This window comes from Diceros bicornis, chromosome 5, assembly GCF_020826845.1.
Source record: "Diceros bicornis minor isolate mBicDic1 chromosome 5, mDicBic1.mat.cur, whole genome shotgun sequence".
In the NCBI taxonomy this organism is placed as follows: Eukaryota; Metazoa; Chordata; class Mammalia; order Perissodactyla; family Rhinocerotidae; genus Diceros; species Diceros bicornis.
The window spans coordinates 80,221,315-80,237,080 of NC_080744.1; the positions used below are offsets into that span (position 1 = coordinate 80,221,315).

Sequence of the window (15,766 nt, forward strand, 5' to 3'; positions counted from 1 at the left end):
ACTCTGCCCTGCCCATGTCCTGTATGCCCACCTGCACCCCTGCCCTGGCCAAGCTCCGGTCCTCTCTCACCTGGACCACTGTACTGCCGTCCTCACTGGCCTGCTACGGTCATTCTTGCCTCACACCAGTCTGCTCTCCATCCTCCTGAGAGGACCCTATGAAATACATGTGTGATGGTGCCACTGCCCCTTGGGATGTCCTACCCAGGCCTTCCTTGGACTGGCCTCCCTGTGGCCCCTGGAGCCCAGCCATGGTGGCCTTTAAAGTCCTCCTCAGATGACGTTCACTCTTTCCCCCTGCACAGCCTTTTTGCAGAGACTGCCTCCCCCCACTGTTTCTCTCTTCCTCACCCTCCCATCTCAGCTCACATGTCCCTGCCACCAGGAAGCTGGCTCAGAGTCCTCCGACTTGACTTGCTCTTCCTCGCAGTAGTATTTTCATGTTCTAAATTTGTGGGATTATTCCATTAGCATCTGTCTTGCCCACTGGGCTCCAGGAGCGGAGAGATCGTGTCTGTTTAGCTCACTGCTCTCGTCCCAGCTTGACACTTGAGTACAGCAGGGGCAGGGCCAGAGAGCGCCCAGCACTCATTTCAAGCTGACCACTACCACAGGAGATGCACCGTCTTAAAGAGTTTAGAGGTTATGTGGATGTAGGAGAACTTGTACTGTCCGTCCTCCCTCTTTGAGGTTCCCAGTGCACCTGAGAGCCGTAAAGAAGCCTCTGTAATTGGGCAGCTCTCAGAGTTGTTTGACCACAGCCCCCTCCCTTTTGTTCTTGTGACATCTCTTTCCTGGCCACTTTGGAAATAGTGCCAAGATTGCAGGCCCAGGAATGGGAGCACACACGAGCACATGGCGAGTTTGATGGGAACAATGAGTGGTTTAGTTTGCTTGGGAGCTGGTAAGTGGCAGGATGGGGCTGGGGGAAGTTCCAGATGGTCCCCAGGAGGCCGGGAGTGTGAGATCGGGGAGAATGTTCAGTTTTCCGGAACCCAGCAAGAGGCGATGGGAAGGTGAGCTGACCCAGACCACAGGTGCACTGGGGGAGAGGAGCTTGTAGTTAGAAGCATGCAAGCCCATCTCTTGCCAGTGGATTGTAAAGTTCTCCACAGCCAAGGCCACATCTCAGTTGTTTTTACTCCCTTACTGGTCCAGCAGACTACCCAATAAATAGTAGACAGACGCTTAGTAAATGTTTATTGAAGTGTATCTCAGTTTTCACAGAGTAGGTTCCCATAAGCAAGTTATAGCTGTTATCATTTGCTTATCAACTTCTTTTAATGTAACTACTTTAGAAGTAAATTGTGGCCCACCTTGGTTAAATTATGACAATAATCTTAAATTAATCAAGCTAAATCCTATATTGCTAAAGCCTAAAATGACAGAAGTACTGATAATGGCTGGACACTGGGCATGTTGACCCGTTTCAGATTGGTGAACACGGGAGAGCTGGGCTCTGGCTGCCTGCCCCACTGTCCACCAGGGGAGGTGGGTGGTAAGCAAGGGGGGGCAAAGATACTTTCTCTTCCCTTTCAGCGAAGTAAGAACTAACTTACAAATGAATGAGCAGACCTAATTTCCCAAAGTACTTTCACACCAACTGTCCCATTTCCAAAATTGGCAGAGTGAGTACTGTCATCTCTCACTGATGTTAAGCAGCGGTCTTTTGGCCCATGTAGTTCAGCTTTGAGAGAAAGAGTTTAAGAAATGGCCTGTACATTGTTTCAATTGTGGCTATAAGTGAGGAGGTGGAGATGGGGTTGGGTTCCCAGTTGCTTCCATGACATGGGAAGAGGAGGGTGGTGGGTGTCTAGGCTGAGTTAGAATATCTGTTACTTTTTCTTAATTTATCTTTTAAATTTTTTCTTTTCCCTCTCTTCTATTACCCTGGATCATGAGTTTTCGGCTGTGTGGTTGCCATAGCGGCCAGACATCCCCCCCACCTCACCCCAAGGTGATACCCTCAGATGGGCTTGCGTGTCTCACTGACACGGGCTCTGATGAGGCCATTCAACCATCGCTTGCTTGTGGTGCTGGTCCCCTCTGCCCCCCAGGAAGATAAATGCAGTTCTATCAATTCCTTATGTGGAAAGCCCTGATCCGCTTTCTACCTCCATGAGCCTAACTTAGTTCAGTGGTTCTTAACCATTTTGGGATCATAGGCCCCTTTGAAGCTGATGAAAGTTGTGGACTCACCCTCTCTTCAGAGGGAAAAAGGAATCATATGTTCATGCCCACACCACTTTGCGTACAGTTTCTGGGGTTTTCCAGGGCTTAAGCCTGTCCTTCGATTCCTTGAGGGACCCTGGGCCATGGGGAAGGAAGTCTCCAGCTTGACTCCCCACTCATTTCATATGTGCATTAACCATTGCCTGTCGTGAGGGAAGGACCACCTTGCAAACTGTAAGGTGCCATGCACTTGTAAGGGAATATTATTTTCCTTTCTTTGAATTCACCACTTGGTGAGTTAACCTCTCTCTTAGCTTTTCAGCTTGTTGAAAATTGGCCCAACGAGGTGTTGAGAGCAGTCACTGTTGATGGGAATCGAGATCTAAGCATCACAGGCTATTGAATGCAAGGGGTTTCGGAAGTGGGCTGATCCGACCCTCTTCCCTTTACAGCCCAAGGAGACTGCACAGCCTCCCACAGAGAGAGCAAGTCAGCGATTTACCTTCTACAGTACTCCTGGTACTGCTCTTCTCTCCTGGAGGAGGCCTTAGGATTTGGTGGTGCCTGAACACTGGGGGGTCTGGCCTCTGACTTCTTCCACAGATTTGCCCTGGTCTGTGGTCAGGACTGGCTTACTCACAAGCAAACAGTAGAGGGAATTCGCCTTGTCCTTCTGTAATTACAATAAAGGGTTCTTCACTGTGATGATGCCAAAGAAAGAAGAGAAGAGAGCTGGCAGGAGCTGTCTCCCTTGCTCTGGATGCAACGGTGCATGGGATACAGACCTATATAGAATTAACTTGCAACAAGCCAAGCCAGTGGGTACTTTAAGGAAGTTTAGCAGCTTAATTCAAATGCATGCTCTTCCTCTTGAGGTAGTGGGGACCTGGGAGGGTGTAGGAGCAAGGATCTCTGTGAATGGCCTTTGTTACTAGCTCTCTCTCAGAGCAAAGACTCTGGAGCCCCCTTCTAGTATCTCCAGCTCCTGCCAACTTCCTGAGGCTTCCCGAGCCATAGCGGTGCCCCTGTGAGCAAATGAAGGCTTTAAGGCAGGGCATAGGCAAGCGATGGCTTTGGGTGGGACGCAGGTGGGCTTTCATGCTCTCTCTGGTGACACTGGCTCATGAGAGGAAGCATCCAAACAATCTCCTTTGTCACTTGTCGCACCTAGGACCCATGTGCCAGGCTGGCTTCTGGTCTGGTAGTGTGCCCATGGCCCACAGGGAGGAGGATGTGGCTAGACTGCTCGAGACACACCTGCCAAACAACACTTGGACAGTTTTACTGTGCAGGAGCATTGATAGCCCATGACATCGCAGGCTGCTTAGTGAGATCTTGCTCATTTATGTTACCTCTTTATTAGCGTCTTTAAATTTTACCTCATCTTACCTACAGAATGACATTCAACGGATGCCTAATTTTAATTTGACGTCTCACAAGGAGAGCTGGAGAGGGCATATGCCTTACAAAAAGAGAAAGTATTGCTATACACGTAATCGTGAGAAGATTATGAAGTCCTCTTCATGACTAGAATTCTTTTCCCCAGAGCAAATAACTTTCTATGACTAATATGCAACATGTTTATCAGGAAATGTACAAATAAAAATGGATGAATGGAAAGAGTCAGAGTGAAGTTCCACCTTCAAAATATGACTTTGAAGACCTCAAGACACTTTTTCCGAGTTTGCTAAAAGAGATGACTTGTGTTTAGGCTAGAAGTAGCATTTGGCAAACCTTACTTTTGCCCAGAATCACTTATGGTTGGTCTTCCACAAGAAGTCAGCAAAGTCATCTCGTGGTCATTAAGACCCAATCGCATTTTCTACTCCAAAATGTGTTTTCAAAAGTCTGTTTGTGCTTATAACATATTTATAATCTGAAGTGTATTCATTTAACTTCATTCTTTAGTTCAAGAAATATTTAATGAACTCCTACTGTATGCTGTGCATTGCTTGGCACACTGAAGTACAGTGCTGAACAAAACATAGCCCCTGACTATGTGGAGCACACAGACCAGTGGGGAGCAGAGAAGCAGACTGACCCCCACATACAACCAATCACAGGCTGTGGCCAGGGCTGGAAGAGTGAGGTGCAGGACAAGCCCACGACCTCTGGCAGATACACACCCAACTTTGCATTCATCCAGCATCAATTTTCAATTTGCCTTTTCATTAGGAAAGAGGATAATACTTTAGTCCAGCAAATCTTTGCCAAGCAAGTACCTGTTACAGGGAAAGTGTTAGCTAAGAGCTGGAGAAACAAGGATGACTGAGACACATCCTTCCCTCTGAGGGGAAAGATGAGCTTCTACATAGATAATATCCACATGTTGGGGTGAAGGCAGCAGTTAAGATACATGTAGGGTGGTATAGGAGCTCAGAGGGGGGCCCTCACAGCAGTTAAGATACATGTAGGGTGGTATAGGAGCTCAGAGGGGGGCCCTCACCCTGGCCAGCCTGGATGTCAAAGAAGGTTTTCAGAGTGGTAAGGATTGAAAGATGCATACAAATAGGTTGGCTCAGTGAAGAGGAGGAAGGACATTCCAGTCAGAAGGCACGGAGCCGTGACAGCCCGGCCTGCAGGACACTGGAAGAGTTCAGGCCTGCTGGGTGTAGAGGTAGAAGACCAGGCTGGAGAGCTGGAGAGGGTCTTGGGGTGGGGGCAGGGTGGAGTGGAGGGAGTCAGATTTGCATCATGCATTGGTCACGTGGCAGGGACACCCCAACAGTTATGTGACCATCCAAATACAAGGGGGTGGTGGCCATGATGATAAATGGAGGGGATGGGATCCTGACACTTTTAGGAGACTGAATGTGAGACACTAGTGTTGGAGAGGAGTCCCGCTTTCTTCTGCCTTGGAGAATGGGTGGGTTTTAGTGCTGCTGAGTTAGACAGGAGAGTCTGGAGGGTGAGTGGGGCTGAGTGGGGAGCAGGACTCACTTTGGGGTAGCTTTAATTCGAGAGGACAATGGGGAGAGGTGTCCAGTGCCCAGCGATGTGCAGGGGAGAGAGTGATCCGGGGAGAGCTATGGGTCTGTGTGGCGGGTGGTTCTAGCCAGAGCTGGCACCAGTGGGGACACCAGGATGGCGGTTCCAGTTTTTAAAATATTGGTAAAGAGCTGCTTCCTCGAGCCTCCTCTCCCCCACCCCAGTACATCTCCCGGCAGCCTCAGCCCCCATGGCCATTCCTCTGGGGTCCTGTACATTCCCATCACCAGCATCCAGAGGGGAGCTGACCAAGCTTCCAGATCCTCCTTTAGCAGGACAGCCTCATGGATTCTCAAACATTTAAAATCTCAACCCTGATTAAGGCCACGATTTAAAGCTGTGTTAGTCTCCTGACTGCCCTAACAAAAGACCACAAACTGAGTGGCTTAAAACAACAGCAGTTGGTTGTCTGACAGTTCTGAAGTTCAGAAGTCTGAAATCAAGATGTCAGCAGGGCGGTGGTCCCTCTGAAATCTCTTCCTTGCCTCTTCCAGCTTTTGGTGTCCAGGCATTCCTTGGCATGTGTCTGCATCACTCCAATCTCTGTCTCTGTCTTCACAAGGCCTTCTCCTTCCTGTGTCTCCAATCTCCCTCTGCCTTTCTTTTATAAGGACACTTGTCATTGGATTTAGGGCACACCCAAATAATCCAGGATGATTTCATCTTGAGATCTTTAACTTAATTATATCTGCAAAGACCCTTTTTCCAAATAAGGTCACATTCACAGGTTCTGGGTGGACCTAAGTTTTGGGAGGACACCGTCCAACCCACTACAGACCCTACAGAGAATGAAGTAGGAGCAGGAACTTTCTTGTTAGCAGTATTTCCCCTTCCTTCAATCCAGTGATCTGAAGGCTTTGAGAAGTGATCAGTTCTCTTCCTAAGAAGGTTGGGGACCTCTCCATAAGAATTCAACTCTTACCATACATACTTAGCCACAAAATGTATTTTGTTTTGCCCCAGGCTCAGTCATTTGTAGGCCTGCTTGGGTTTAGGACTTATTTTCCAAATTATATATCTGTGACCTTGAAAGGTGGGTAAATGTGTACTACTGTACTTTCCCGTGCATTTTTGGCCAAGAGAAGGTCTGAACATCTCCCGTAGAATAGACCATGATTGAAGCTGCAATGTAAAATGACAATCCAGGTAAACTGCCAGAAAAATATGACTTCCCATTTGTACTAGGCCTCTCAGGAGAGGAAGAATACTTTAAATCTTATGAAGAATTTTAAGTTGCTTTTTCTAATAAAGATAATCACATGCATAAGAGAAAATAGTCACAGTTAAGTCTCCCTCCCAGCCTTGACTCCCACCATTATCGCCGACTCACCATTTCACCATTTGTTTGTGAGTTCTGCAGAAGAATCAATTCTGTGAGTGACACATCCTTAGAGATCCTAAGCTGTGTATTCTTTTGTCATAAATAGCATTACTGTTCATGAATGAAAACCCTCGGACGTGCCTATGGAGGGTACCCCTTTAGCAAGGACAGGTGCAGATACTATTTGATGGGAGAGCTAAAGTTTCTGAGCTGGAGGTACAGGAGAAGGTGCCTTGGTCCTGGATGGGAGTCCGTGGTATTGATGCTCACGTTCCCAGAACCTAGCGCCAGACTCGTAGGAAGACTCAGTGCAGCTTTGCTGAGTGAGCAACTGAATGAGCCACCGCAGGAGTCTCATGATCCAGAGAAATCCGGGCAGGTATACCTGGCAAGTGGCAGGAAGTGGGAATGCAGCATCCCCTCGTTCTTTCCTGGGGTCGGGTGAGAAGTAAGGCAGGGACTGGAGCCCCCAGAAGGGAATGGGAAGCGGGCCCAGACCACGTGCCACTGGCTGAATCAGCCTCTGTGACTGTGAGGTCACCTGTGATTAGGGTCTGGGCCCAGAAGGCCCCACACCTGGCAGATAATTTATTATCTTCAGTTCTGTTGGCCTGGCAGTGCCATGGTGGCTGTCAAAGACTTATAATGACCTGTCACGGGGAGAGGGCTGCCCCTGAGACCACGCCGGAGGGAGAGCCCCAAACTGTGCCACGGACCCCATGCCATCACAGCCCGCCCTCAGAACTGTGTGTTAACCATGGGTTTTTACCCAGAGCCCAGCAACGATGGGCGGCCAGATGCCCACACTCTTTTATCCCACTAGAGCATTATTTTGCGGCTTCTGGCAACATGCTTTCCCATGTCACCTGATTTGGGGAGTCGCCCACTCAGGCGTGGAAGAGGAGAGTTCACCTCCTGCTCTCTGACTGGAAGCGCAGCCTGGTGGGCACAGCGGTCTGAAGGCCCTGGGTGTTAGTCAGATGGGTAGTGAGTCAGCCGGGCAGGATGGATGGGAACATTCCAGGGAGCCTGGAGCCGTTAGTGATATACGTACCACTGTATTTTATAATAGGATGTTTAGGAGATTAGGAAATATTGTCTTATATTTTTATACCAAGTAAGAGCTTTCTGGTTTAGGCAGTAATATATGGGGAAGTTGCAAAATGGCATCAGAGGGTATTATGAACAGAATATCTCATTGTGTAGTTTATTTTCTATGGAAGTATCTATCAGTGGCAATTATAAATTATCTAGGACTTCGGGGCTGAGGCTTGTTTTATTGCCTAACCCAAATTGTTTTTGAGCTCTTTATGGTATTTCTGGGGAAGCAGTCTACTGGTGTTTTATAGACAAATCACATTGGTGATGGGACAGGCTGTGATATTTCTTACTAAGTATTTTGTCCTGTCGACCAAAGATACCTTTGAGATCAATCCCCACCCTTAAATGTGAGGCTGTTTTGGGGGCTATTCTGCTCTCCTCCCTCCAGACAATGTGGGGAAGTCGAGGCTCAGAGAGGTCTGAGGGACGGCTTCTTGCCCCTTGGCCCTTGGGTGCCTTCATTCCCCGCAGGAGTCACTTCAGACAGCTCCTCCCTGCGGGGGCTGCAGGAGCTGCTCTGTTGCCAGCCTTGACCTGGCCTCCAGGTGACCCTGGGCCCCTACTCCCCGCCTCCCATGCTCCCATCCCTCCTGTTTCTCCCCGCCACTCCCCTTCCCTGCCCTGTGCCACCTCTTCACCTCCTCAGAGCCTGCATCACAATCTCAGCTGCTTGGTGGGGGCCCCCAACCAGAGCACAAAATCCTGCCCATCTCAGCCCCAGTGCTGCGCTGAGCCCCAGCGGGAGCAGTACTGAATCAGATAGGACCATGGGAGCAGGACCAAGAAAATGTTTCAGTTCAGGGCACGGGAAATCTTTTCCCCATAATCTTTTAAAAGTGAAAAAAAACTCTCCCACTTTGAAAAACTGTTCCACATACACATGATGATAATATGGCTGTGTGCCGGGCACCGATGTGGGCACTTTATATATACCAGTTCATAAGTCATGCCACCTCATGACAACCCGTGATGACGCCCATTGCACAGATGAGCCAGCTGAGGCTGGGGAGGTTAACTGACCGCTCTGAGTCACACGGCTGGTGAGCGTGGGGCTGGGTTTTGAATCCAGGCAGCTAGACTTCTGGATTCCTGCTCTTAAATATCATTTATACTACCTCTCAAACTTTTTTCCTTAATTGTGAAGGCAGATCATGTGAACTGAAACAAATTTATAAAACCCTGAAAATAATTTAAATATTTTAAATTAGCAATAATGTCACCACCAAGGAATTGCTTCTGTTAATATTTTGCTGTATCGTATTCCTTTCTAGATTTTTCTCTGTGCGTGTTTTGGTACCATGTTATCAGTGGCTGCTAAAAATGCCAATAAATGGTTTATCATGATTTACTTATTCATGTCCTCACTGTAAAACATCTTGCTTCCAACTTCCAATAACTGTTTGACCAGTTTCTCCCCTCTCTTCACTCTTTCCACTCCCATACATGTATTTCCTTTTAAAGTGGGACAGGGGTCACCAGACAATTTATAGACAGCTTCACAAGATATTTTTTTATTTTATTTATTTATTTTTTAAAGATTTTATTTATTTCCCCCCAAAGCCATAGTGGATAGTTGTATGTCATAGCTGCACATCCTTCTAGTTGCTGTATGTGGGACACGGCCTCAGCATGGCCGGAGAAGCGGTGCGTCGGTGTGCACCCGGGATCCCAACCCCGGCCACCAGCAGCGGAGCGCACGCACTTAACCACCAAGCCACGGGGCCGGCCCCCACAAGATATTTTTTTAGTAGAATGATTTCCAAATCTATCAAATTGGTTCTATTTCCCCCTCCACATACGCAAACAAGTTCTCATTTTTCAAATGTCACTTTGAAGTGAAAATGTCTCCTTGGAACTTAACATCCCGAGCACCTTGTATGACACATATTCATAGCACCTACAGAGAGGCTACATAAAATCAGGAGATTGTTTTTAAAATAAATAGTAGCTGCATTATTAATTGTGTTTCTTCCTGGTAGGTGAAATGGCTCCAACAACAAGAAGTTAAACGGAGGGTGAAGAGGCAGGTGCGAAGTGAGCCTCAGGCCCTTTATTTCAACGACCCCATTTGGTCCAACATGTGGTACATGGTGAGTAGGGTGTGGGCCTCTCTCTGCCCCCGGGCATTTGCAGTGCCACGCTTCTGAGATGGGTTAATTTCTCCCAACAAAGCTAAATTCTCACCATAACTCCTAAGAGATACACTTCATTGTGAGTGTAAAATCACGACTTTAATGCTGTGGAGCACAAGCATTGTGAATTTTTCCTGACATTATATGAAAGTCGCAGGAGGGGGCTCTTTCAGCAGGGAAGCAATTTGACACAAGCTTTAGGACTAAGTGGTGAAAATGAGTCCCTGGACAGAGCCCCCTGCAGGGAGAGGGTGCCTTAGGAAGATGACAGACAGATCACCAGGTGCAGGAAAAGCACCCGGAGCCCCCCACATTTACTCTTCCTGGAAGTGGGTGGGAGAAAGAGCATCTCTGCTCTCTAAGGTGTGGGAAGTGTTTCCTCCTTATTTACCAGCCTCTGCTGGGTGTGCATGGTGTGTCTGTTGCTGAGGAGTGTCCGTGGGGGGCTTTGTGTCTTCTGTGCATACAGCATTGTGGTGACAAGAACAGTCGCTGCCGATCGGAAATGAATGTCCAGGCAGCATGGAAGAGGGGCTACACGGGAAAAAACGTTGTGGTTACCATCCTCGATGATGGCATCGAGAGGAATCACCCCGACCTGGCCCCAAATTATGTAAGTCAAGCCTTGGAACTGACGTGCAAAGATTGTCAACCATTCTAGTCATTAAATAAGTACAAATTAAAAATAACAGTAAGGCGCCATATCCCCCCATTGTGTTAGGCAGTGCAGAAAACCATGCTAGGGAGGGTTGGTGAAACCAACTATCTCCTGCCTCCCTGGAGCCAGAGAGGGGGATTTGTCCACATGTTTGAGGAGTCACACATACTTCTAGGAATGGATCCTAAAGATCTCAGAAACACGAATATGGAGATAGTCATCAGACCAACGTTAAAAACATGAAAAATGACAGAGTTAAAACATGGGTTCTGGAGGCAAACTGCTTGGGTTCCTGTCCTGGCTCTGTGACTTATTAGCTCTGAGAACTTGGGCAAGTTGCATAACTTCTCTGTGCCTCAGTGTCACCATCTATAAAATGGGGTTAATAGTAGGACTGGCATCTTATAGCATTGTTGTCAGGATTAAATGAGTTCATAAATGTCAAGAAGAGAGCCTGGCATGTAGTAAATATAATAAATATGTTCAATATTCTAAGGAACCTGGGTGCCTAACAAAGGTTAAGTCAATCATATCGTATCCGTTTGATACATAGACAGTTACGCAGCCCTTAAAGTTGACAATTTTGAAATCCATGTCAACAATACCAGAGAGCTTTTATGATACGTTTTAGAAGGAGGATACAAAATTATATGAATATTATGATTATAAGTATATAAACAAAAATATACATGTTAAAAATATAAGATGAAGGAAATTCTGACATGTGCTACCACATGGATGAACCTTGAAGACATGCTAAGTAAAATGAGCCAGTCACAACAGGACAAATACTGTATGATTCCACTTACAAGATGCTCCAAGAGTTGTCAGATTCATGGAGACAGAAGGTAGAATGGTGGTTGCCAGGGGCTGAGGAGAGGGGAGAATGGGGAGTTAGTGTTTAGTGGGTACAGAGTTTCAGTTTTGCAAGAAGAAAAGAGTTTTGTGGGTGGTTGCTGGTGAGTGTTGGACAACAATGTGAATGTACTTAATGCCGCAGAACTGTACACTTAAAAATGGTTAGGATGGTAAATTTTGTTATGTGTATTTTACCACAGTAAAAATATATCTAAGATGATGGTTACAGTGAGAGAGTACCAAGTGTGTGTTTTTCTCTATTTTCCGATAGAGGCATAAAAATAATTTAAAGCAGGGCTGTAATATGCTGCGCCATTTCTCTTCAGTCACTAAATTTCATTTCTTAGGATTCCTACGCGAGCTATGATGTCAATGGAAACGATTACGACCCATCTCCACGATATGATGCCAGCAATGAAAATAAGTATGTCACTTAGTCTCTGTCCTTGCTTCCCTTCTCCTCTCTCTGCAGAATCACTGTTGATTTGGCCCATAGAAGGGATCCTAGAAAGATAAGGAGGCTGTCGGCGCTTCTCTGGCTGCCTGGTGGGAGTCTGGAACTTACCCAGGAGTGGAAGCCAGGCCCGGCACAGCCCTTCAGGCACAAGGCAGCCTCTGCAGATTTAGCCTCTTCCTTAGGGGCATCACCTCCACGCGTCAGCTCTCAGTGGAAGTTTGACCACGTTATTCCTGTTTCCAACCTTGTTGGAATGTTTTAAAAGAATAACCCTTAAGCCCCGTGGTGTAGTGGTTAAGTTCGCGTGCTCTGCTTCAGCAGCCCAGGGTTCGCGGGTTCGGATCCTGGGCGCGGACCCATACACCACTTGTCAAGCCATGCTGTGGCAGCATCTCATATACAAAATAGAGGAAGATTGGCACAGATATTAGCTCAGGGTCAATCTTCATCACCAAAAAAATAAATAAAAAAGAATAATCCTTAAAACTAGTGGTCTCCGTGACCAGCTGTGTTAAGACAGCAGTTTGGCCTGTTTGAGCACACGGGTCATGTGCTTGAGCGTTTTTGACTCTGTCTGTGACCTTATGAGGGAGGTGGAAGGGACACGAGTGATGTTGGATAAATCTGGGTTTGAATCCCAGCTCCACCATTCCTGGCTGTGTGGCTGTGTGTAGGTTGGGTAACCTTATTGCGTCTCTGTGTCTTAGAGACTTTTCTGTGGAGGCGATGCTCCCCACCTCCCAGGGTTGTCTGGAGAGTGAGATGACAGGGGAAGAACACACACCATGGGTGCTCAGTCAACCATGGTTGTTACCATCATCTTGCAAATGAAGGCGGTGGGGTTGGAAGAAAGGAGGTGAATTGTGGGCTGTAAATGGCAGTTCTGGAGTTTGAGTCCAGTTCCCCAAACCTGGTCCTGAGAGTTCATTTGCTGTGTCCTGCACTTTGGGCCTTGTTTTATTTCTTCCCATTGATAGTTTGGTTTTTTCTTGCCACTCTTTGTACACTTGTTTTGTCCTTTCTCTGTCAGCATGCCCATGCCCTGAGCTCTTACTATGCTTAGAAAAATATTTAGAGGAAAAGAACAAAAGCCCTTTCTTTCTTCCCCACTGTTGACACAATGCTTGCCAAAGTGCATCCTCCCTGCATAGTATTTTCGTGTTCTGTAGATTGGATTCTGAGGTTCAAATACTGGTGCCCACACGGTGCTGTGCAGGGAGGCTGACAGCAGGGAGGCTCAGCGGGCTGCTGTGGTCAACACCACAGACTGCAGAGCTCCCCGGAGCCGCAGAGGCCCCCGCGTCACGTCCCAAGGTGCCCTTCCTGCTCAGCAGTGAGCACACCTGGGGTGCAGGGCCCTCGTTTCCCAGCCACACACCCAGAGGGCAGGGCAGAACGATCCAGACACTACACAGTGACCCTTGAAGGGCAGGATTGAGTCCCGAGGTGAGACATCTAGCTCCGTGACTGTGAACTGGCTGTGGGGCTACACGAGGTCCAGAGAGGGACAGATGACTCCCTTCCAGAGGGCTAACACACAGACCCAGACTATTTTTAAAGGCAGTTTTAAATTTGAATCAATGATTCTAATCCCCCATGGACTCTTCTCAAAGATGTGCTGTTTAAACTTGCCCATATTTTGGCCTCTGCTGGAGGAACTGACCCGATGCCGCATGTTGGATAATTGGGTCGTTACTGAGGAAAGCAATTTGTTTTTCTGGTAATTTCTTCCTAGTCCCTCCACTGCTGTTGACTGTTCAATTTAGAGCGTTCTTCCTTTGGCTCCTGCTTAAACAGCCGTGGAAATGGTGGGAGGGCTGTCCCAAGGTGAGCCTAGGGGTGGTAGATACACAGGCACATGACATAAGCACTCATTTGTTCTTTCTTCCATCCTGTCAGCCAAGCAGGCATTTACGCTGCACCTGTACGTGCCAAGCAATGTGTTGTCAGCCACAGGAAGGCAGAGCTTGGAGTAGGGAAGCACAGGGCGCTGGGTGCAGGAGCCCCTCACTCAGACGTGGGAGTATGGAAAGAGACGACCCCCAGCAAGCGCTTGCCATTTGCAGGGTGGTGGGAAGGCCTTGTCAGCCTGGAGGTGTGGCAGGAGTAGGACTGCCAGGGCTGTGCAGAGCCTTCATGGCTCCCTCCTAGAGCAGGCCATCAGAGGAGCAGTGGTGATGAGAGGGGGTGCAGGAAATGGGCTTTAGTGTCATTCCCTGGCTTAAAAACCACTGACTCTTCTTGCATGAGAACTGAGCCATGCACTGAATTCACTAAACATTGCTGGGCTGCATCTTAACTTCCTTTTTTCCTTTGCTTCAGACACGGTACTCGTTGTGCAGGAGAAGTTGCCGCTTCAGCCAACAACTCCTACTGCATCGTGGGCATAGCATACAATGCAAAAATAGGAGGTAAGGTCCGGGAGCTGTTAGATGCACATCGCTGAGCCCGGGAACTGAGCAGGTGCACGCTGTGGGCATGAGTGGTCCTTGACCATCCAGCTAGCCTCGGGGCACTACAGCCTCACCTGGAACTCCTGTCTCTTGGTCTGGAGGTGCTCGTGCTCGCTCAGATGGCTGCGCTGGGAAACCACCTTCCCTCCTGCTTTGCCTTTGTGGGGGCAGCTGTAGCCCCCTCAGCTCTGCTACAAGCAGCAGAAGGTAAAGTCGGGCCAGGAGTTCCCGGGATCACCCAGTCCTTGGGGAATTTCTTGAGTTTTGAAAAGAGGGTCCTCAACTTTTACTTAATTAGGACTCTCTACCTGCCCTTTCCCTTGGAGATCTTTGTGTGGCTGGAATTTGTCACTCTCTGACAGCATTAACCCCCAAGGGCATGTCCTGCAGAACAAATCAGGGGACTGTCACCTGGCCTTGCTCCTTTGTAGAGACTTCTTTTACGTTGAGATGTGTAAGTTCTCCCTGGAGCTTTTGATGATGAGTAAAGCCTCCTAAGAAATCTCCCCATGAGGTGTAGGACCAGGCTGACCTGGGTACCAATCCCATTCCCACCACCCACTGGCTGTGTGTACTTGGACAACTGATGTAACCTTTCTGACCCCAGGTTCTTCCACCTGTGGGGGAAAAATAGCAATGATGCAGCTGCCTCCCCAGGTTTGTTATGATGATGAAGTTACATGCCATGTGTGAAAGCTCTGGCTCAAAGCTAAGTCTGCAGGGAGCCACTGACTTCCTCCATCCCTCCTGCTCGGACTCACAGAGGCACAATAAAAATTACTTGTGTTGCTTTGAGTGAAGGATAGACTCCACCTTTGGGGTTGTTTGAACCTTGCTCCCCAAAGTTCCTGGACTGGTGGCATTGACACTGTCTGGGAGCTGTTAGAAATGCAGAATCCTAGCCCCTATCCTAGACCTACTGAGTCAGAGTCTGCATTATAACAAGATCCCAGAGGGTGGACAGCAAAAACAGTTTGAGAAGTGCTGGTTGAGAGGGAGGCTCTGGAGTCAGGCAGATAGACAACACCACTTCATGGACTGTGATGACGAGTCAGTGAGTAACGTCCATAAAGAACCTCCAGAGAAGGTGCACAATGAATATAGTTTGTTCTAACTAGATTTGCTCTATACTCTTTGCAAAATTGTGTACTCAAGTTTCCTTAATTCTGGAGAGAGCACCTCTACCTCCAGGGCTTGGGAACAGGAATATTTTTTAATTAATGCATTTGATATCTTTGAGCATGAACTGCATGTAAATACTGTGCTTACCACTGAGGGGGAGAATAAAGAGATGACAGACACAGTTTGGGACCTCTAGGAGCTCAGCATGTATTTGGGATGAACAGTGCCAACAGGAAAGGCAGTACAGGACCAAGTACTGAAATGACAGAGGCAGACAGGGAGCCCCAGGAGTGGCAGGGCAAGCGCTCAGTGAGGATAGAGGCATGAAGGCACAGCATGAGCTTCACATGGGAGGATTCGGCTGGGAATGGAGGAAGTGCTGAGGAAACAATAGGATCTGCAGCATGGAGCATGCCACACAGGGATAAGGGACATGGGGTGAGTCTGGCCATGGATAGGCAAGTGTGGGGTTGAGGCAAGCATTGACCCAGGGAACCTGTGACA

At 48.0% G+C, this 15,766-nt stretch overlaps 1 protein-coding gene across 2 annotated transcripts in view; it reads left to right on the forward strand.

Moving 5' to 3' along the window:
* PCSK6 (proprotein convertase subtilisin/kexin type 6) overlaps positions 1-15,766 on the forward strand; it is a 187,898-nt gene that overhangs the window by 54,606 nt on the left and 117,526 nt on the right. For both annotated transcript variants that reach the window (XM_058542304.1, XM_058542305.1), the window contains exons 3-6: positions 9,562-9,672; positions 10,184-10,327; positions 11,578-11,654; positions 14,010-14,098. In XM_058542304.1, coding sequence (XP_058398287.1) covers positions 9,562-9,672; positions 10,184-10,327; positions 11,578-11,654; positions 14,010-14,098 — 421 coding nt within the window. The remainder of the gene's footprint in view (positions 1-9,561; positions 9,673-10,183; positions 10,328-11,577; positions 11,655-14,009; positions 14,099-15,766) is intronic.